The sequence below is a fragment of the Monodelphis domestica genome, chromosome 3 (genome assembly GCF_027887165.1).
Source record: "Monodelphis domestica isolate mMonDom1 chromosome 3, mMonDom1.pri, whole genome shotgun sequence".
Taxonomy (NCBI): Eukaryota; Metazoa; Chordata; class Mammalia; order Didelphimorphia; family Didelphidae; genus Monodelphis; species Monodelphis domestica.
Genome location: NC_077229.1, coordinates 342,420,331 through 342,442,237, shown reverse-complemented (window position 1 = coordinate 342,442,237; position 21,907 = coordinate 342,420,331). Strand labels below are relative to the sequence as shown.

At 36.6% G+C, this 21,907-nt stretch overlaps 1 protein-coding gene across 1 annotated transcript; it reads right to left on the bottom strand.

Annotated features, from left to right (window-relative positions):
- Nucleotides 1–140: 140 nt before the first annotated feature.
- Nucleotides 141–21,886, bottom strand: CA3 (carbonic anhydrase 3). Its single transcript, XM_001366608.5, has 8 exons — nucleotides 21,793–21,886; nucleotides 21,123–21,317; nucleotides 20,173–20,370; nucleotides 13,999–14,117; nucleotides 9,612–9,704; nucleotides 7,031–7,093; nucleotides 4,120–4,275; nucleotides 141–1,126 (listed from the first exon to the last, which is right to left on the bottom strand). The coding sequence occupies exons 2-8, from the start codon at nucleotides 21,154–21,156 to the stop codon at nucleotides 1,007–1,009; spliced, it is 783 nt and encodes a 260-aa protein (XP_001366645.1). The 5' UTR covers nucleotides 21,157–21,317; nucleotides 21,793–21,886; the 3' UTR covers nucleotides 141–1,006.
- Nucleotides 21,887–21,907: the final 21 nt, after the last annotated feature.

Sequence of the window (21,907 nt, the reverse complement as noted above, 5' to 3'; positions counted from 1 at the left end):
ATTAAGGGTAACAACCAGATTTGTGTGATAGTTAGTAAGCAGTGTTCCTCAATTATAAAAAGAGATTTAAATAAATTTTTTATATTCATGTTACCATTTTTGACTGTTCATTAAGAAAAAAAAAGAAACTGAAACCATCATTTTCATTATGAATCTTTATTTGGGTTGGCACTCAGTGACATTGCTATTATTCCAGGCACAATCATGGTGCGGCCATGAGATCAGTGAGTCCAACGGAATCCAGAAGGCTATCATAGTCAGCTGTGTATAGGCATGCAAAGATACAGGAAGGAGAAGTACAGCTCCATAGCCCTCAAGCCAGGCAAGAAAGTCTCTATAGAAAATCATTTACCATTATGAAGAAGAAACACTATTGCAATTTTAATCCTGGGATTAAACCAGACATTTCCATTTCTTTAGAAAGTTAATTTTATAATCAATTATAGTAGTTGCTATTTCTTTTCTCCTTCAGATTTGTGTTTCTCTTTTATTTCATTTAAAACTTCAAAACATTGTTGCAACTCCTGACCAATTTAATTCTGGCACATTATGATCATTAATCTTCCACAGGCTGCTATTCTTACATGATGGATTACACTTTACTTCTGTGAAGATGGAAACTCATAGTATGGAAACGGTCAAACTGAAAATAAAGTTAAGGGCTGGTAATTTATGAAAATATTTGACCAGCCATCAATTACAACAATTACAACTTCTCCTTTCCTTTCCTTTCTCTTCTTCAAAACATGTCTAGATGTGTTATTTTTCATTATTGTTAAAGATAATTGTTACAAAGAATCAAATATGACCATTACTTTCATTTGTTTTGTTTTTTTCATTGTAAGGTTAGAAACTGCAGATTTTAGCTTATCAATTTGTGACATTGCTCAGTTGTACAGTTGGAAAAGGGAGCTTTGAGTGTAGAGCATGAATAGAAGGTGCAATTTAACTATGTATTGATTGTGGGATTGACTCCCCTGCTTTCCTGGCCATTTCGAAGATGGCTCTATTTGAAGGAGGCTCTCACAACTCTGCCTTTCTGAGGCTGAGGAGGGCGCCAGTTACCCACCATGGGCACAGGAGGCTCATTTTCAGCACTGAAGAAAAGGCTTCGGAGTTTGGCCATCTGCAAAAGTCCACACATTCAATGTCAATATGGCCTGTATCCCACTTTTACTTCATATTATGAAATAGGGAATTAGGAAAATATCTGGACATTTCAAGCAACACACACTCACTCACACACATGCTCATACACATGCACTCTGTGTTTTTCATTATCTGAATAGGTAATTCGATTTTAAATAGCTAACCTTTCTTGGAAGATAGAGAAAGAATTTTTTTTTTCCTGGAATGTTCAGTCTCTAGAGCCAACCCTCTACTGTAATACAAGATAAACATGCTCTCCTACCAAAGCACTTCCCCCCTGACTTATTTAGATATTTGTAGATGTTTAAACTTGGAATATGAATTCTAGGGGAGACACAAAATATATGTAGGTAGAGATGGCATTATTGGCAATTAATGAAAATATAATAATAGAAATAATCATATAAATATGTAATGAGATGATAATTTGCAATTGCATACCACTTTCTTGCTTTTTATTGATAAGAATAGCCATCATTTATATAGCACTTTATGATTTGCCGAGTACTTTACAAATATTGTTTTAGCTTATCCTTAGAACAACTCTAAGAGGTAGATGCTATTATTAGCCCATTTTACAAATTAAGGAAACTAAGACAAACTAAAATTAAGTGATTTCCCAGAATTGCCAGGCTAATGTATAAGGCTAGATTTTAATTCGGTGTTCTTAAAACTATGTCCAGTGTTCTATCAACTCCGCCACCTAGCAGCCTCTAGTTTGAAAGCACTTTCTATATAAAGCCTTGAGGGATTCTCACAACAATATGAACAGATATGTAATATATTGGTCATTTATTTTCTTGTTGCTTGGTCTTTTTGGACATGCCTCAGTCTTCATGAACCCATTTGAGTTTGTTTGAGATGTTTAGCAAAGATAATGGAGTGGTTTGCTATTTCCTTCTCCAGCTCATTTTACAAATGGGGAGACTGAGGCAAACAGGATTAAGTGACTTGCCCAGGGTCACATAAGAAGTGTCTGAGGCCAAATTTGAACTCAGAAAGATGAATCTTCCTGACTCCAGACCTAGGGCCCTATCTACTCTGCTAACTCCCTTTCTATTTTCTAGAAGAAGAAAATTGGAGGCAGGGAAATTAAGTGACTTGCCTAAGGTTACATACACAACTAGTAAGTGATAAAAATGGGATCTGAATCCATCTTCTGACTCCAGGCCTAGTACTCTTTCTACTTTACTGCTATGATGACATTCTTTTGGATATTCAAATGAACAAAAAGAAATTAAAATCTTATTACATTCTATTTTTTATGATTTTTCAAATTTATTTTTTCTAAGAGTCAAGGAATTAATAAAGTCTAAAATTTTAGGTTTTACATTGGTAAAAAATTAAATTGGATTAAAAATGGTATAGGAGCATGAAAATTGGACTCAGTCAAAAAGCTTGCATTTGAACCATGGTCTTGCCATTGAATTGTTTGGCCTGAAGCAAGTCAATCAGTAGGTATTTATTAAGTGCCTATTATGTTCTAGGCACTATGCAAGTCACTTAATTTCTCTTCTCAAATTCCTTTCGATAAAATGTGAATAAAAATATTTACGCTATTTACTTTGTAGAATTCTTAAGGAAAAGATTAGATAATATTTAAAATAATATAGAACATAAAATTCTATAGACATTTTAAAATTATAATCATGGCAGACAATGTGTTGTGATACAGGGAAGACTAGACCAGTTATATATACAAAATTGGCTAAGTGCCTCTGGGCAAGTCTTTTAATTTAATCTTGCAGTTGCTCTCAGACTCTCAGGAAACTCTCAGACTCTAATTTTTTTTATTTAAATTTATTTGTTTGTTTGTTGCATTAAAATACCTAGATATTTCTCTCCCTCCTTTGCCTCTCCTCATTAGAAAAGACATCATTTGACAAAAAGATATATGTATATATAAAACTATGTCTTGCTCATTTCTATTTATTAGTTCTCTGTCAAACTCAAAATCATAGGACAGTTGCTCATCTGAATTGATGGGGTGCGTTTCCTTACTGGTTTCCTACACCAATGAAGCCTTAGGTCCAGTCCCTATCCCCTTCCTGTTTTTCATCCCATTTGTTAAAAAATAATAAAAATCATGCTGTAGTATCTCATGATTGAAAGAGCCCTCAGAGGCTATCTCATTAAATTCTAGTCAAATTATGAATCCCATCTTCTATATCCCTAACAAGTGTAGGTGGGTCATCCAGCCTCCATTGATACCCTTTGTATTTAAGAACTCATAACTTGACAAAACAGTCCATTCCCCTTATGGACAGCTCTAACTAATAAGACTCTTTTACTTGTATGAAAGAAGTGTGCATTTCTCTAACCATGCTATTCATCCTAGTTTTGCCTGTTGGAGTCAAGCAAAAAGAGTCCAAATCCCCTTAGATAGGTGAGCCCTTCATATTCTTAGTGACAGCTATCATGTCACCCCTAATATGCCTTTTGGGGGGTGAAATACACCTAGTTCCTTTTTATATTCCTTATGTAATATGGTTTCAAATACCCTCATGCCTTCTCATTGTCTTCCTCTTGAAAGTATTTATCTTTCTTGCTAGCATCCTTCCTAAAATATGATGTCCAAAAATAAGAAAAATACTCCAGATACAGTCTGGAGGAAAGAATGCAGGTGCACTCTCTCTTCCTTTATTCTCGACAGTAGGATTCTATCAGTGTAAACACCTTTAAACATCATTAACAAAGTCTATTCTCCTGGAGACTACTGAATGTTAACAGCAGGGTGTGTCTAATATCTTCTATTGATATCCCCAGAGCTTAGAAAATGGTAAGCACTTTAATAATTTTTTCATTCATTCGTTCTTTCTTTCATTCACTCAGATAGCTCAAAGGTGATTAACAGCCAAAATGCTGACTTGTTAGTTCTCTAGCTTTTGTGAAAAAAATAATTACCAAGAAACGTAAGCAAGAAATGAAACTACTGCACTTAAAATCAGTTTTAGACAGATGGAGTTTTACCTGGTCCGAGCTCACAGTTATCGGTTCCTTCAGAAGAAGCCAGACAATGCATTCCTCACAAGGGGGAGTGGTGAAGGAGCCATGGTAAGTCCAATAATCTCGACAAGCCGGGAAAAGGCAAGATGGGTCAAAGTGTGTGAAAGGAGCATCCTTGCCCTTAAAGAAATTCAATAAGACCCATAAGTTATGTGTAAAATGTACATCCTCATATCAAAATATACACACATAGTTGTCTTTTTAGAATACTGTTTTTTTTAAACCATAAGCAAATTTTCTTCAAAATGCCCAGGAAATTAAATTTTAAGAAATACACTGACTTTTAAATTATGTGTCTTTCCTCCTTCCTAGGCCATAAGCTTCACCTGGTCACGGTTTATGTTTTATTTAAATCTTTGAGTCCCCCCCAGTACCTAGCACAGTGTTCTTCTTGGTTGATGCTTATTGAATGAATTACTGAATTATCAATAAAATTGTATTTTGTACCTAAAAGAAGAATTTTATTCTTTTAAAAATGATATAGTCAGAGCAGGTGATTTTATGAAAGTTCTTGTATTTCTTAAAGTGGGTTGGGGAAGGTTTGGGGGGAAATTGTGGGGGAGGGTTGTTGTTTGACTCTAGAAGACAGATATGAATTTAACAGGCATGGAAGGCTAGAGTGGATATTCTAGTAAAGGATCAATAAAGATACAGAGATAGGGAACAGGGAATGGGGAGCAGAGAGGTCTGGTAGGATAGGATCATAGAGTGTCACCAAACTGTAGAGTATCTTAATGCCAGACAGAGGAATTTGGAATTTTTCAATAGGAAACAGGGAACCACTGATATTTTTTGAAAAGTAGCTTGTCTCTACCTACATATATATCCATATATGCCAACACATATATGTCTATGAAATTCTGGCGTCAGTATGAATGCTAGTTTAATAAGAGAAGAGAGAGCAGAGGCACCAAGAACTGTTAAGAAGCTATTGTAAGAGGCCAGAAAAAGAGAATTAAGTCCTACAATGGCAGTGGAATAGAGATGAGGTAGGAAAGCCAAGAAATGTTTTAGAAGTCTATTCCTTCGAATTTACCAATTGATTGAATATACGGTGAGGGAGTTGAGATTTTGAATTTAAGAGAGAAAGTAAATATTGGCTCTAGCATCAAAAATAATGAAATCAGGGGGCAGCTGGGTAGCTCAGTGGATTGAGAGCCAGGCCTAGAGATGGGAGGTCCTAGGTTCGAATCTGGCCTCAGACACTTCCTAGCTGTGTGACCCTAAGCAAGTCATTTAACCCCCATTTCCTAGCCCTTACCACTCTTCTGCCTTGGAACCAATATGCAGTATTGATTCCAAGACAGAGAAGGTAAGAGTTTTATTTTTTTTAAATAATGAAACTACAAAGATCAGATTTAGGATAAAAGATAAGCTTGATTTTATACATGTTGAGTCTGATGTGCCAGGAGAACATCTAAATGTTGGCAATCTTGTAAGCACCTGGAGATATGGAGCTGGAGCTTGAAATTAAGTTCAAGTCTAGAGACAAAAGATCTGGGAGTCATTTGCATAAAAAGGTGGTTAAAGTCCATTGATTATTGATTAAAGAGATAATGGAGAGTTTGAAGAGAATCTTGGCAGAGAATAATTTTAGGGGAGCAACCATGTTAAGATATCTGGAAGATACTAATACAGCAAAGAAAACAAAAAGAGAGCAATTAAGTAGGATGAAAACCAAGAGATTGTTTCTCTGAAGCCAAGAATAAATAGAAGCAACTGTGTTGCAATTCCAGAGGTAGAAGGTGACAAGATGCAACAAAGGCCACTGGATTTGGCAACTATTTTTTTAATGTAGTGATTACCTTTGAGAGAATGGTTTGAGTAGAACAGTAAGAGTAGAGGTAGAAGTCAATTTGCAGAGGGTTAACGGAAGGAATAAATAGTAAGGAAGCAGAAGCATCCAATAGAAGCAAAAGTTTCAACTAGTATGGCAGTGAAAGGAAAGAAAGGAATATAAGAGTATCTGGCCTGAGCATGAATTTCATTATAGTTCTTGGTAACATTTTTAAGCTAAATGGAAAGGGTATTTGGGGAGCATGACTATAAGAAAATGATTATGATTCTGTGGCTACAAAAATATTTTTTAAAGTTAGGTTTTGATCCCAAACACTACTTTCCATAGTAAATCATAGTGACTTACAGCTAAAATATTTACTTATTTTCCTCTAGATATAGCTAATTAATTTTTAAAATTAATTAAAACTAGGATTTTGGTAGCCCAAATGCTAGAAAGCAGAAGAAATTAGTGCATTAACTATTAACAATGGTTTCGGGGGAAGCTGGGTAACTCAGTGGATTGAGAGCTAGCCCTAGAGACAGGAGGTCCTAGGTTCAAATCTGGCCTCAGACACTTCCCAGCTGTGTGACCCTGGGCAAGTCACTTGACCCCCATTGCCTAGCCCTTACCACTCTTCTGCCTTGGAGCCAATACACAGTAAGGGTTTAAAAAACAAACAAACAATGGTTTCATATACCTATTCGTTCAGAGTAAATTTTAGTGTCAAATATGCATTATTGTATTTAGTCATCATATTTAATCTCCAAGAGAAAAATTAAACTATTATTTATGAAAATGCTCCAAAATAGAATAAAAAATTACTTCTTAAAATTAAAGATGGCTACTGACCAAGTTTTTAGAATATTAACTTCTTCAGAAAAATAATGGACTCATTTTGTTTTTTATATCCAGCATGTATGTAACAGTGCCATGCAGTAGGTAATTAACAAAGGTTTGTTATGATTGGCTGAAGATATATATTCTTGACATGTCTCTCAAACTTAGAAATAGGTTGGAAGGGACATTGGAAATTTATTAAAGAAAACTGAAAATCTTCTACATGATATTCAAAAGATAGAGCATCTTCTTTTTTACCTTAGTCTTAATTTTGTCCAATGCATCAAGAAATATCTGAAATTCCCCTTTCTCACGTCCAATCTGTAATGTAGAAAACAAAAAAATAAAATCAATTACTATGGAATTTGACTATCTGAAGAAATAAAACAAACAGAATCTGACAGAAATTCTTGTTCAAAATTAAAAATGTAACTGCCCCTTCTACCATGATTTTAGATTATATGGTTTTCTAGATCTATATTTAAACTCCAAGTCTATAAAATGCAGCACCCACAAAATTACATGTCTTTTTGCTCTATACTTTGGATTTCTGCCCAAGTCTATTCCATGATGGAGGATTTTAACAGACACAGATGTTGGAAGGACTTCAGCAGTGAGATGATCTTCTATCACCAGATGTTATCTATGCTATCCCCTATACGTTTATCTCCCTCTTTCTCAGCTATCTCTAGAGGGTAATGTGGGCACATATGGTGGCTATCAAGGAAGGAGCTGTCCTTTTATCTGACAACTCCCTAGAGACATTCAGTCAAAGCATGCAAAATTACTCTGAGAAATAACATGACTTTCACTAGGGCATTAAAAGTAAGTGGTTGATATTTATGTAGCATTTTGAGACTTACCAAGTACTTTAAATATATTGTTTCATTTGATCTTCACATTAATTATGCAGGATGGATATTATAGGTATGATTATCTCCATTTTGTAGTTGAGATAATCGAAACTCAGACAAGTTAAGTGATTTATTACTTACTAGGCTACTGAGTAATATTTGTGTTTGTTTATTACTTACTAGCATGATTAATTAAATCAGAATTTGAATGCAGATCTCTTCTGACTTAAAGTCTACATTTGTTCTTCTGTACCATCCTGAATCATCATTTGCACCAAATTCTATGAAAGGATTTTGATATTTGCTGCAAAGTATTCTTATAATAAGAGAGAGTGTAATGTAACAGATAGAGAACTGGGCTTGGATCTATGATGTACTAGAGCCAGCTTAAACTAACTTGTGAGAGCTGATTGTTAAATTAGCAGTCTGGCAAATCAGCAAATATTACCAATCTGGGTTTTATTTATTGTTCTGTTTATTGTCTATCCTTAGGAAAGTGATGAGGAAAAAGTTTTAATAATGCAGATTAAGCTAAAAAGATTTTCTAGAGTACAGCCCCCCCATTGATAAAGGGAATTCTCACACTAGGAGTTTCCTACACTAAAGAAATCACATATTGTTCACATATTAATATATTCCTGAAAACTACACTTCTCAGAATTCATAACCAACTTGATACACTTCCTGTTTCAGAGCTAATGCTTCCTGGGTTACAGTCCTTTCCTAACAGACATGTGCGTCATCCTCCCATTAGCAGACTTCTCAAAATCCTAACAAAATAGCTCCTTAATAATGTAATAGTTTTACCCTTCTTTATCTAGCATTTAGAAATCACCTTCTGAATTCACAGCACATAACAAATTTAGCCATTCAACAAGGAAAAAAAAAAGAAGCCAGATTTTCACCTCTGGTTTAAAATCTGGATTGTATTACTACTACATTCATGTGAGAATGACACTTAAGTACTCTTTAAACCAGGGCTGGCTCAACAACACAAGCATTCCATGTGGTTATCTTGGCATGGCCTAATGTGCATGGTGGCTACTCTGAGCTGAGTGGATTGCAAGCCTGAGATTAGAGATCAAAGTGTTGATCTTTCAGTTTTCAGGGAAACTAATGGAGTAGCAAGAAGGCACAGTGAGTAAGTAAGTATCTCTGCTCTCCCCAATCACCAACAATTCTACACAACACAGCCTGCAACCTTACAATTTAGGGTTAGGGTGCAAAGCTTGCCCCTGACTGATTTATATGCACAACTGTCTTCCGTTTTTTATTTTTGATCCTAGCTGTTCATTCACCCGCTGAGAACTCCTGGAGCCACGAGTGGGGCTGGACCGGGCTCCTGGCAAGAAGTGAATAAGGGCACACTGTGATGTGCCCCATCACAGGCAAAACTTCGGAGGCAGGAAAAAGAAAAAAAACAAAACCCTTCTTGACCTGACCTTAATTGATTTACCCTAACCCATAACTTGATTTGTTTCATGTTTTTACAAGCCATCTTCTGTTTCTATCCTTCTTTGTTGATGGAAATCTTCATGGTTTTGGTGCTTAGACAAATAAGAATTTTTTTTTAAATGTAAGAAATAAGTTATGTGGGATAAACACTGAATTGAAGCAGGAAGAAAGACTTTGAGAGTTCCTTTCTCCCCCACTTTGCAGAAGAAAAGACTGTGGCAGCTCTCCAAAGGGCAAATTATCATGATAAAATGCTAAATTTTAGGGGGCAGCTGGGTAGCTCAGTGGATTGAGAGCCAGGTCTAAAGACAGGAGGTCCTGGGTTCAAATGTGACCTCAGACATCTCCTAGCTGTGTGACCCTGGGCAAGTCACATAACCCCCATTGCCTAACCCTTACTGCTCTTCTGCCTTGGAACTAATATATAGTATTAATTCTAAGACAGAGAAGGTCAGGGTTAATAAAATAAAATTATTTAATAAAAATAAAATAAAATTTTAAAGAAAAAGTATAGTTACTGTTTACCATACCTTCAGAAAAATGCCCACAACAGCAATTCCATCAGGTTGTTTCAAAGCTTCTCCAAAAGTGCCATATTTGGGGTTCCAGTGAACCAGGTGAAGCTGAAACCATAAATAAAAATGCAGTAAATAAGCAAGTGTATGAATGTATAGCAACCAAGTACATAGCCCCCCAAAACATTACATATAGCCATGAATCTTTGATTCTCTTGAGCTAAGGAATACTTTCTTATCCTTGTGACTAAAGAGTAATTTCTTAATCTTTTTGGACCTCCAGGATCTTATCTATAAAACAAGGAGATTGCCTCTAAAATGCCTTCCAATTAAATCAATGAACTTTGAATACTGTGAAGTATTTCTCCCTTCTCCCTCATCTCAGAAAGGAAAGTACTTGGAGAGGAAGAGCATGATTTTCATATTGAGAATTAAAATTATTTAAAACTATAGTAGTTAGATTTGAAATTAACATTTTTTTTGTATTTACTTTTATAATTACACCACAGCAAGTTAAAATGACATTTCCTGCAAAATCATACTACAAAGACAGTTCATGTGATGGGTTTGGTTGGTTGGAAATTATTAATTTTCCCTCGTTAACTTGGAGTTGTACACAGAATTTTTTTAAAAAGAACATTGAAAACTATAAAATCGAAAGTCATTGAGAAGTAGGAGAAGAAAAGGAATGAGAAAACTGTCTTTTGCTTTTCAGACATGCCAATTTTCAGCAGAAAAGAATACAATAATTATAGTTTTGAAAAAAAAGAAGATTTAGTGGCAAAACTATTAAATTCATAGTCATTCTAAATCTGAATACTCAATTCAAACTGGGCCAAAAGCTTCCTATTGAATTATATATGGAATAAGAAGGGTATATGCTATTCTATAGTTATAAAATTTGCCATTTATTTAATGTAAAATACCTTACTATTTGATAAAATTATTTTATCTTAAATCAATTGTGAGCATAATCACACACAGAAAAAAATTCTATGTGCAGGCAAAGATAAAATTGCATGTTATGCCCAAGTCAGCGTTTATCCTCACTTCTAATTGTGAACAGAAGCACAATATACACGGGTGATATACATGTTTTTATTAAAGAAAATATTGAAAAAAAAACTTTGTAAAATTCAGAAAATTTCTCACATGGCCTATGCCAAAGCTTGATCTTATCTTAATTTTCCCTATAACAGAGGAGAATTCACTACAAGTCTTTTAACTTGGAGTTAGATTTTCCTAGGTCAGTGATGGCAAACCTATGGCATAGATGCCAATGATGTCATGCAGAGACATCTCTCTGTGGCCACTCAGCCACCCTCCCTCCCACCCACCTCTCACCCCAAGTTCATTATTAGAAAGGCAGAAAGACTTGGGTGGAGCTGCTCCTCTCCCCTCTCCACCATGCCTGAAGACATTTTTTTTTTCACATCCCCCTTCCCTCTGCCCAGTAGCCCAGTGGGAATGCTTTCTCCCTCTCCTGTAGAGTAAAGGGAGGAGGGGCAGGCATTCTATCTCTAAAAGATTCACCAGCACCATCTTAAGCTTTGTCTCAGTTTGGGGATTTTAGCTTGCTTTACTAGGAATTATGATCTCTTTCGTATTTTTCTGCCTAATCTTCCCTACAATGAGTTTGTTACCAAGTTTTCTTATTCACTAACAATATTCATGACTTTATATATCTTTACTACTTTACATACCTTCTCTACCTCCTAGTTCATAGAAACTTTCTCAATTCTGAAGGACTTCTGACAAAGAATATTATCTATTTCCAGATAAAAAAAAACTCTTGGAGATAGAATGCAGATCAAAGCCTATGATTTTTCACTTTAATTTATTTGGGTTTTTATTCTGGGGTTCTGGTTGTATATGCTTTTTCTTTGACAAAAATGAACAAATATGGAAATATGTTTTGCATGATAATACACATATAACCCAGATCAGATTGTTTACCATGTCCAGGAAGGGGGAGGGAAGGAAAGGAGGGAGACAATTTGGAATATATACTTCAGAAAAACTATGGGGAAATTTGTTGTTACATGTAATTTGTAAAGTAAAATATCTTTACAAAAAATAAGGAGGGAGGAAGAAACTCTGTCTGATCCATAGAACTACTGAAAGAGAAAAATCACAGAAATTTTGTGTCTGAACATCAGCAGCATGGAAAGCCATGTAACTCTCAAATTTCAAACCATAAAAAGTTTTTTTATCTGCTCTTATCAATAAAATAGTTGGGAATGCTGCAAAATAAGTCATATTAAATTATTTCCATAGCAACACTCTCTCTCCACAATCTCTGTCTCTCCTTCTGGTTTTAAAATAATGATTATTTTTCCTATAGAAACACAAGCAAAAACACAAAATACATTTTTATAAAGATAATTAAATATAATATTTGTTTAGAAATAGAAAAACAAAGTAGTTTCACCATGGTCACCCTCTTTTTTTTAGGGTTCTCTCTTTTGTCATATCTCTGCCTTTTGCTTCAAAGTATCTGATGCCAACCTGGATTCTGGCAACTTCACTCTACTTTGTGATCTCTAAATAGTAACCTAATTTTTCTCTACATCTTTATCTGTTCTTAACTGAAATTTACCTGATTTACTACTTTGCCTGGTATTTGAGGTTATCCATAATCTGGAACCTCCCAACTTTTCCAATCCTCCAGTCATAGTAGACTACCATGTGCCACCTGAAAATATCCTCTACTCTCTATCCTCTAAACACTTGCTCATTCTGTTCAATCTGACAAAAATGTCATAGCTCTCCCTCTTCATGTTTTGAATTCTGCCCCATCTTTTAGAGTCCAATGCTACCTCCTCCTTTTAGCCTAGATTGACTTCCTCCATCATGAAAATAGTTCATATTTAGGGAGCAATTGGCCATTTGAAATGTAATGACCTCCAGATATCTCATTCATCTATTTATTTTACACTTTAATGAGGTTTTTATAATACCAATGGATATTATAATTCTCTGTTTGTGTCTTAATACCTTAGATTGCAGCTTAGGCTGCCTAAAAGCAATAAGTTTTGTCTTCGCATCTCCCCTAGGGCCCAGCATGGTGCTTGGTAAACAACAGGTGTTCAATAAATATTTATAGAATGAATGAATAAAAGCTATTTTTAGTTGCATATTATATCAGCAGTCTATCTTTTAAGCTAATCTATACCAACGTTCTCATAGTTAAGAAGCTTGATGTCCTCTTCACTCAGGAATATCCACAACTGAAGAATATCTCTCATTTTAAAAAAATGAATTTCTAAAATTTTTTAAAAAGCTTTAGTAATGGTCACTAAAGTTAGGAAGTAAGGAACTTTTGTTATTTAGTCATATTTGAGTCTTCATGACACCATTTGGAGTCATGGGATACTGGAGTGGGTTGCTATTTCCTTTTTCAACTCATTTTATAGATAAGGAAATTGAGAGATGCAGGCTTAAGTGACTTGCCCAGAGTCACACAGCTAGTGTCTGAAGCTAAATCTGACTCAGGTCCTCCTGACTCCAAAGCCAACACTCTATCCACTGCATCACCTAGTTGACCCAAATGAGAGGGTAGCATGATACAATGGAAAGAGCACTAAATCAGAGGACCTGGATTCAAATCCCATCTCTGATACTACCTATATAATTTTTTTATCTCAGTTTCCTCATCTATAATATGAGGAGGTTTTTAAGGTTCCTTTCAACTTTAGATCTATGATGTTAGTACAATAATTCAGTGACAAAAGTACAGAAATGAGTCAGGAGATCTAGATTCTGGGCCTAATTTTGCCACCAACTAACTATGTAAAAGAATGAAAAAAAGCACTTATTAAGAGGCATGTTCCAGGCACTATCCTAAATCTCTGCCCTCAAGGAGTTTACATTCTGGTTCTAATAAGTCATTAGAGAGATCTGGGAGCTAGATGACAAGCTAGAAGCCAAGCCTGGAGTCAGGAGGACCTAAGTTTAAATATGACTTTACACTTACCAGTTGTGTGACCACAGACAAGTTGCTTAACCCTATTAGCCTCAGTTTTCTCATCTGCAAAATAGCTGGAGAAGGAAATAGCAATGGCAAACTACTCCTGTATTTTTGCCAAGAAAACCTCCATTGGGGTCACAAAGAGTCAGATGACTGAAAAATGACTGAACAATAACAATTTTGGGGCAAGGAACTGACGCTTCCCTTTCTTCATATATGATGGGACTTGATCTCAAAGCTCTTTCTCAGCCCTAAAATTCTGTTCTACTTGAGCACAGGAAACCTTCTCAGAATCCATTAAATCTCACATATTTGGTCTATGTGCAAGCTGTCCTTGGCTTGCATTCATCTTTTTGCAAAGAGGAGGATGAAAATGAATCTATTTAATATTTCTGTGCACTCTTCTGTGAAGGGCTCAAAGGTAGTTCCTACCTCAGCAGCATATTTCACTCCATCCACGGTATGCTCGGAGCCATGATCATCTGCTGAGCCCCAGTGAAGGTGAAACTGGCGCAGTCGATAGGGTGCAGTGAGTGGCCCCCCTCTCAGCACTGTAAAGATAACCTGGGTTAATATTGAATTGAGGTCAGCTTCACAAGCTTCCTCCCAAACAAGAATTTCTGCATTTTTCAGGAGAGCAGACTCAGAAAGAGAGCCTACTAAGCTCCAGAGTCTGTCACTATAAAAGTAGATCCCAGAAGCCAGAGCCTAGCCAAAGTGCATGGTGTGATTCCTGTTGAAAGACTAGTCATATTTTCTTTCCTAAATTTCAACAGTGTATAGAATCCTGGAAGTCTTGTTTTTCCTCCTTCTTCTCCTCTAGAAGGATTTAGATTTGTGTAAGGAAAAATCAGTCCCTCTCGTGGTGGCCCAGTGCTTGGGGCAGAGATCCATTTTTCTAATCTTATCTTCTAAGGCCTGCCAAGGATTTGATTGATGGGCATCTTCCACAGTGCCACAGAATGCTAAGGACCCTTTTGATACCTCACACGGCCTCTGAAAATATTTTCCTCTCCGACTCCTAAAACATCACAGCTTGTTTATGAGTGAGTTATATAAGAGAGTTGGAAATAATACCATCTCCAGCAGCCCTTCAGAGCTACCCAAGAGAAGAACATGAATCAATAAGCTTCCCTTAAGAACCTCTGTGCCAGGCACTCTCCTGGGTACTGAGAAAAAAAGACAAAAATGAAATAGTTTCTGCTCTCAAGGAGCTTATAATCAAATGAGGGACTCAAAATTGCCCATGTATAGGTATGTGCAAAATAGATCCATGTAGGAGATCCATCTCTAAAGTAATGAATCTAATTCTGGAAGCCATACCTAGAAACTCTTCCTCTAGTCACATTTATGTTCAGGGCCACATACCCACTCCCACATATACATGAAAAACTTTTCTTGTCTTTGAAGCATTAGGATAAATTTAACTAATGATTTCATTTCAAAGTACTGGCTCTTTTCGATAAAACTTTCTAAAAGTCATTTTGATTGGGGGGCCCCATTACAAATACAAAAAAAAATGTTAATCTCTTTTGTACCAAGAAATTTCAAAACTATTTAATGTTTATCTTCATGGTTGTGAAATAAATGTTAAGAAGTTGCTTTGGATTACTAAATTAAAAGAAAAAAACCTGCCACTTTAACCACTAGCATACTAAGCCACTGTCTTTTAGGTAAAATATGAACTAAAGAGCCTGACACTCTAGGTCCTTCACAATTTTACTTCCATCTACTTACTCTGCCAGGCTTATTCCTCATCACTCCCTTCACATAGTCTACCTTTTCAAGTCAAACAGAGTGGCTTCATTCTCTGCTTTTTGTCTTGCTCTGTGCTTTTGTCCATGGTCCATTCCTGTACCTGGAATAGACACCCCTCTTATCTTCCCTTGTTGAAATTCCCTTCCTTCAAGGTCCAGAACAAGTGTTAGCTTGAAGCTTTCCTTCACTGGCTTCTTCCTCCTTCTATAATCCCTCTCTCCATAGATCTTTCACACCACCCTGACATTTCCTTTGTACATATCATGCTAACTTACATACAGTTTTCTCATGTATAAATTTTACTCTTTCTTCTGATCTGTATTCTCCATAAGAATAGAGAAGCATCAGATTTCATCTTTGCATCCTCAGTGCCCAGAGTAATAGCTGGAAGTTCATAAATGCTTTTGGAATCCAAATGAGTCAATAATCTGCATACTAAAACCGGTTGGAGGTTTACATGTTTCCAGCTCTGTTACACAGTGACTAGATAAGATTAGAGAAGGGGCTTATAGGGAATTCTAAATGAGGAAATTCACCCTACTAATGTAGGTCAGCATCTTATCTGCAATTTTGAGTCTTAGAGAGTAGCCTAGTGCCCCCAAAGATTCAGTAACTCGCTTGGGGTTACGCAGGCAAAATGTGTGAAGGAGCAGAGCTTGAACCAAGGGTCTCCCAGCTTTCTATCCAATGTGCCACACTGCCTCTTAAGGAGTGAGGGATTGGATCACTGAAAAATGGATTTTATCCATTCAAGGAGCCTGCCCCAAACTGAACCACAAAGAGAAAAAGGCAGATTACTACAGTTGTCTTACCTAGTCAGTAAGAATACTAGTTGGTCAAAACAATTCAGCACTCAAATGGGATGAGTTCAGGAAAGGTGATTAAATCATGATAACAGATGTTGGTTTGTCATGGGAATACTGCCTTAGTAAATGATACATGGCCTGGATAGCTTCATACAGCTAATAGTAATGGCTTTCTGATAGGAATCAAATGAGTGCGCATTCTTGTTAATGATCAGTGTTATTGGGATAAAGCTATAGATCATTGTTTGCATTTCATAAAGCAGTTGCCTGAGGCCTGTGAACTTAGGGACTGTGATGAACAAATATTAAGGAGGTATAAAGTATCATTTGTTGGAATGTGGAAAGTCAGAGTAATTCTAGCTCCATCATTAACATTTTTCCAGAGTAATTAGGACAGCAGACGACAAGGATAGACTCTATCAAAATGTAACCTTTGCTGTTTCTTGGCATCAGTCTAATACATAGGAGGGATAGAGCTTTTGCAACATACCTGCTGCACAAGAATATTTTTCTCCTTTAATATCCTTACAAGCTACAAAGTCAGATTTTGAAAAATGTTCATCACAAATCTCTCCAGAATAAGTATTTCTTTGAAACAACTAGCTTAGCAATGTTGGTGATGGAAAAACAAGACATAATAAATAAAATGTTAAAGCAAGGTTTTAGTACGTATAGCTGATATCCTAGGTAAACTTTTACGATGAGTGCAGGGCAAAAATCAAGTTCTTTTTGAAAAAAAAAAGCAAGAAGAAAACAAATGAGCACAGTTTGGGTCTTTGTATACATGAATGGAGCACGCAAAAGGCACAATTTGCTCAAACCATTTTGTCTCTGCTTTGAATTCACTAGTTACTAATTGCACAATCCAAATAATAGGTTTGTTGGTTTTTTTAAATGCATATTTTTAAATCCATTTTACCCCAAAGTAGAGAATGACTTTACCTATGTGGAAGAGAGAAAAATAGCAAGAAGAAAGAATAGGAGATGGGCAAAACATTTGACTCAACCTCAGGAAAATAGAGTTGAGAATCCAAGAAATATCTAGTTGGTGTTTGGAATACACTCCTCAATGCTTCTTTCCTTTCCCTTAATGTGATGTGGCCAAAAAGATCCTAGAAATAGAAGAGTCTGAGTTTATATACACTCTACCACTTACATCTTGAATGTCATTGGGCAAGCCACATCACATGTTTAGACTATGGGTCCTCACCTATAAAATGAACCTATCATATTCTTTGCAATGCTCAACCATTTTCAGATTCAATCTGTAGGTGAAATTGCTCTATTGTTCCAGACTAGCTTAATTCTCTTCTTTTATTATCTGTAAAGAAGTAAACAAAATTAAGTCTGAGAGCTGAGTGTGGGCCATGTGACCAATTTTCATTACATGTAAAAAAAAAGCTATAATTAGAAGCTCCTAACAAAGACTAAAACATGTCCATTAAAATTGTTTTCATTTTAAGGAAGGAGAAGTCTTCTTTTACAAATGTTTTCAGACATATTTGGACAGGCTGTTTTCCAGAGATTACTTAACTAAATATCTTGTCAGGCCAAATGCATTTTGTTGTTGTTCTGGACAAGGTTAGCTGGTTTCAGGCAGAATTGGGAAGTGGTGAAAACTGTCTTTGTAGCCTTCTTCCTCCTCCTTCTGTATCCTTTTTCCTTTTCTAACTTCTTACCCTCCACCTCAAACATTTTCATGTACCCTGTGCTTGCCTACATTTGCTGACTTCTTTATCAAACTAGTTCTTAGGAAAGTATTTTGTATCAGTTATTTGGACTTTTTTTTAATATGCTACCTTTCTCAGGGATATTTGTTTTTCCAAATTTTTTTTCTAATTATGGAATAAAAGGCTTTGTCTGTAACTAAAAGAATTTTTGGCATTAGGGAACTGGTGAGAAATATTTTTGGAGGAGGAAGAGTGTTGTTATATAGAGAAGCTCCCTTACCCCCCCCAAAAAAAAGCAAGAACCACTCTATCAAGCTAGCTGCAGGCTTAGCTTGTGGATAGGGTCAACTCTGGGATAATGCCACCCTCAACCACATCCACCGCCTTTTTGCTCATGAAAATGGATTCCTGAGGAAATGAACTCACAATAAGCATTTCTCACTCTAATTTCCTTAAATATTAATTTAACATTCAAGAAAACCAGGGCCTAGAACAAAGAATATAGTCAAAATAAAAGAGAGGAAAAATAGGTCTTTAAAAGATATGCTTTTATCCCGTTATCCTTCCTCTTAGACTGGTATGCAAAAACTTTTATCCAAGTCTAATTTGTATTCTGCCTAAGCAGCTAAAAAGTAATTCAAAGTTCAAGAAATGTCCAATAATTTCAATCAACGTAGATAGCTGATCTGGATAGTTCACACTCCAAAACTTTCTCAATAGTTTGAGCCTGAGTCTGAATTATCTGAATGACTACTCAAGCTTGGCTATTTGTTTTATAGAGTCTAAAGAGTTACAGGGGAATCTTAAATGTCCTCCTTCCTTACTCCCCTTTTTATATAACAGAAACCTGAAGCCTGGAGACATCAAGTGACTTGCCTAGGGTCCCATACATAGTAAACTGCAGAGCCACATAACCTTCTCCCTGCCACACCCACCACTATCTCACTATGTTTACTTGATTTGGAGATCATCTTTTACCAGGGAAATTAAGTTAAAGAAATATAAGATGAAAGTTAACATCAAAATTTGATTCAACATAAGGAGATACCATTCAAAGATGATTAGAAAGCCCTTCACACATCCACTGCACCAGGTTTAACAAAATAATTCTATGTATATGAGTTTGGTCAGAGTGGCCCAAATTCCTTTAATTAGATGATTTATATTGACTTTTCTACATATATATACTTAGGAAAATATAAAGTAAGATATCTTGATTATATGTAAATATTAGAACACCACATAGAAATACTTTCAAAGATTTTTATTAAAACAAGTGGATTTTAATAAGAACAAAAATGGGTTAATATGTGATAATGTTAAAAAGAAATTCTAGTATACTCTTTATATATAACCTGGGACTCAAAAAATGTGCCTCTCTTATTCTCTACAACTGAAAGTCTTTGTTTATGTTAACTAGTTATAATAGTGATAAGTAATTATTATAGCTAGGCATTCATTACTGCTGTTTGGAATGCTTTTAGAAATTGTGTTGCATCAGGTAACAGATGTGGTAGTGATATAATGGTTTTCCCTAATCTTGCTGACAGCAAAACTAAATCGTTCTGCCAACCTTTTAACAATTCAATGATTTGACTAAAACTGTAGGAAAACACGGGGAACTTTTGACAGAGCATCTCTAAGTTTCACACAAAGCTGCTACTGAAATTGGAATTTTGATGAAAAACTCAATTAACATTCATTGAGATAATTACATCCATTTGACAAATATTTATTGAGCACTTGGTAAGTGCAAAAAAAAAATGGACTACATACTGAAATAAGTCCAATAGTCCCTATTAGATTCCCCCCAAATTAGATGGAAATCATGAAGCTCTTGGTACAGCACCTGGAACATAGTAGTTGCTTTATAAATGCTGCCTTTCTGACTAAAGAAGGAAGCAAACCTGGAATCACATAATTAGCTTATGGGGGGGAGGGGCTTGACATCCTCTCAGGAACCAAGAGGAAGAAATCTCCTCTTTGGTCTCCATCTTTATTGGATTCTGCTTTGCACATGCTACTAACCCAGATTTCCCACACCATTTAGAAGTGACAAAGAACAGCTGTGGCAGGAAGGAACATTATGAGAGCAGTCCAACAGGACTGGGAAAAGATCCAGGTGAACCTGGTGACATCTGCCTTGCTCCAGCCAAACCCCCTTTTAGATATAGAGTCACATCTCAAAAGCACTATGTCTGATCTTGGAAGGGAAGGCACTTTTACTTCATTGCATAAATGTTTCCTTACCTCTAGAGGGGACTTGCCTCATTTCACAATAATAAAGACCCTTCAGCCTATGCTTACATTGAAAATATGTGTATTTATTTGTTTAGAATGGATGCAAAAGCTTTTTAAGAACATAGACTTACTTGATCTATCATAGGTGTCATCAAAAACAACTCTGCAGGTTTTTCCATTGTTCAAAATGGTCTTTGCCGAACCTGGGTCATAAGAAGCAGACCATGGCTGCAGAGAGGGATCATGCTTGATGTCTTTGGTATGCAGTTCAATAGGAGACTGGTTGTCTCCCTTGGCAATTGGGTACATTTCATGCCAATGATCAGGTCCTGTGGAAAAAAAAAGGTCAAAAAAGTTATTCATTGGCATCTATCTGATGCCACTTCTGATGCACTATTCTGATGTCCTCTCTGATGCTAGTAGGTGAACCAGCAATTCATAGCCATGAGAGCTAAATATTTTAAAAGTAGTTTGGAGAGAAGGAATCTCATCCCAGCTACTCTACCTCAAGGATAATGTGGAAGGCAAATGTTAAAATTAAACTTCTATATAACTTTGTTTACAGCAAAGTGACTTGAAGGGGATAGGGAACCACTACTTTCTATCTTTTGATGAAAAACTAAGGGGAAGAAATCCTCTTCCTGCCTATAAAATAGAAGCAAAATGGAATTTTACATTTGGAAAATGCTCTTAAAGTTTTCAAGAAGGGTTCCCATATATTATCTCTTTTAAACTTCACAACAGCCTGGATGATATAAGTATCTATGTTTTATAGATCTGAGCCTCCTAGACATTGACTTTCCCAAGGGCCATACCATCAGTAAGAGTAAGAACCATAATTAGAACCCAGATCTACTGACCCCCAGTGAAGTGCTCTACTACCTAAATGCCTACTGACCAGGAATAAACAAAGACTAGCAAAAAATAAAAATAAAAATAAAAAAGGGCTCATCAAAATAGAAAAGAGGGAGATACCCCCAAATTCTTTTGAAAACTGATTTCTTTTGGAAGGGATGAGCTTGAAAAATAGGAAGGAGTCCTTCTGGTCCCTTTAGACTAAACAACTTTTGCCTTCACTCACCATTGTGGCTGGCGTAGCCCCACTCCTTGGCCATGGTTTTCTTTCTCAGGACTTGCTGCCTCTTAGTCTCTCCTGCAGGGCGTCCTTCTGTGTCCGTCTGAGCCAGGGACTTTTATAAGTGCCCGCCAATACCATGTCCCTATTAGACTAAGGGAGGGGGGTGGGGCAGGGGGCTGGATGACAACGACTGGACTCCTGTTTAGGAGAGAAAGAGGAGGGGTGGGAGGGCAAAACTCCTGACACTTTGACTGATGGGAACATTGGGGGGAAAGGCACTGCCCTAAGCTCTAACCTATGCCCCCAACCCCCACCTCCACCCTCCTCTTGCTGCCCCCGCCTTGGCCCCACAGCTGACTTTGCAAAGAGAGGCTTTAGGAAAAGTTGCGTTTTCTCCCTCCCAGCAGCAAATTACAGAAATCCCCCTTTCCTGTTAAAAACTTCTGCAAGTTCCTGGGGTGGGGGTTGAGGGCGGAGCGGGTTGGGGGGGGGGAAGGGGGGCAATTTGGGGTAATATAGTCATTTGAACTATTTTCCGCCTTATCCTTCTTTCCCCCGTGATTTATTTATTGATTTATCTGTTTAATAATTTATTCTGAGAGGGTGAGGGGATTAGGCAGCAGCAAGGAGATACTTTTTCATCAGCCCCTACCAAAAGACCAAAAAGAGCTACCCGCTGTGTCCAAGTCTGGACGTCCAAGTCTGAATCTGGGCTTCAGGCTCGGGATCCCTCTAAGGAACTCAGGTCTCCTTCCACCTCCCTAAGATTTCTGTCTACAAGAACAGGC

Coding starts and splice junctions, on each gene's coding strand:
- CA3 (XM_001366608.5), bottom strand. CDS start 21,156: ATGGCCAAGGAGTGGGGCTACGCCAGCCACAATG. Junction 4,276..7,030: donor TGGACAAAATTAAGACTAAG/GTAAAAAAGAAG, acceptor AATTTCTTTAAG/GGCAAGGATGCTCCTTTCAC. Junction 1,127..4,119: donor TAACTGTGAGCTCGGACCAG/GTAAAACTCCAT, acceptor GGACTTTTGCAG/ATGGCCAAACTCCGAAGCCT.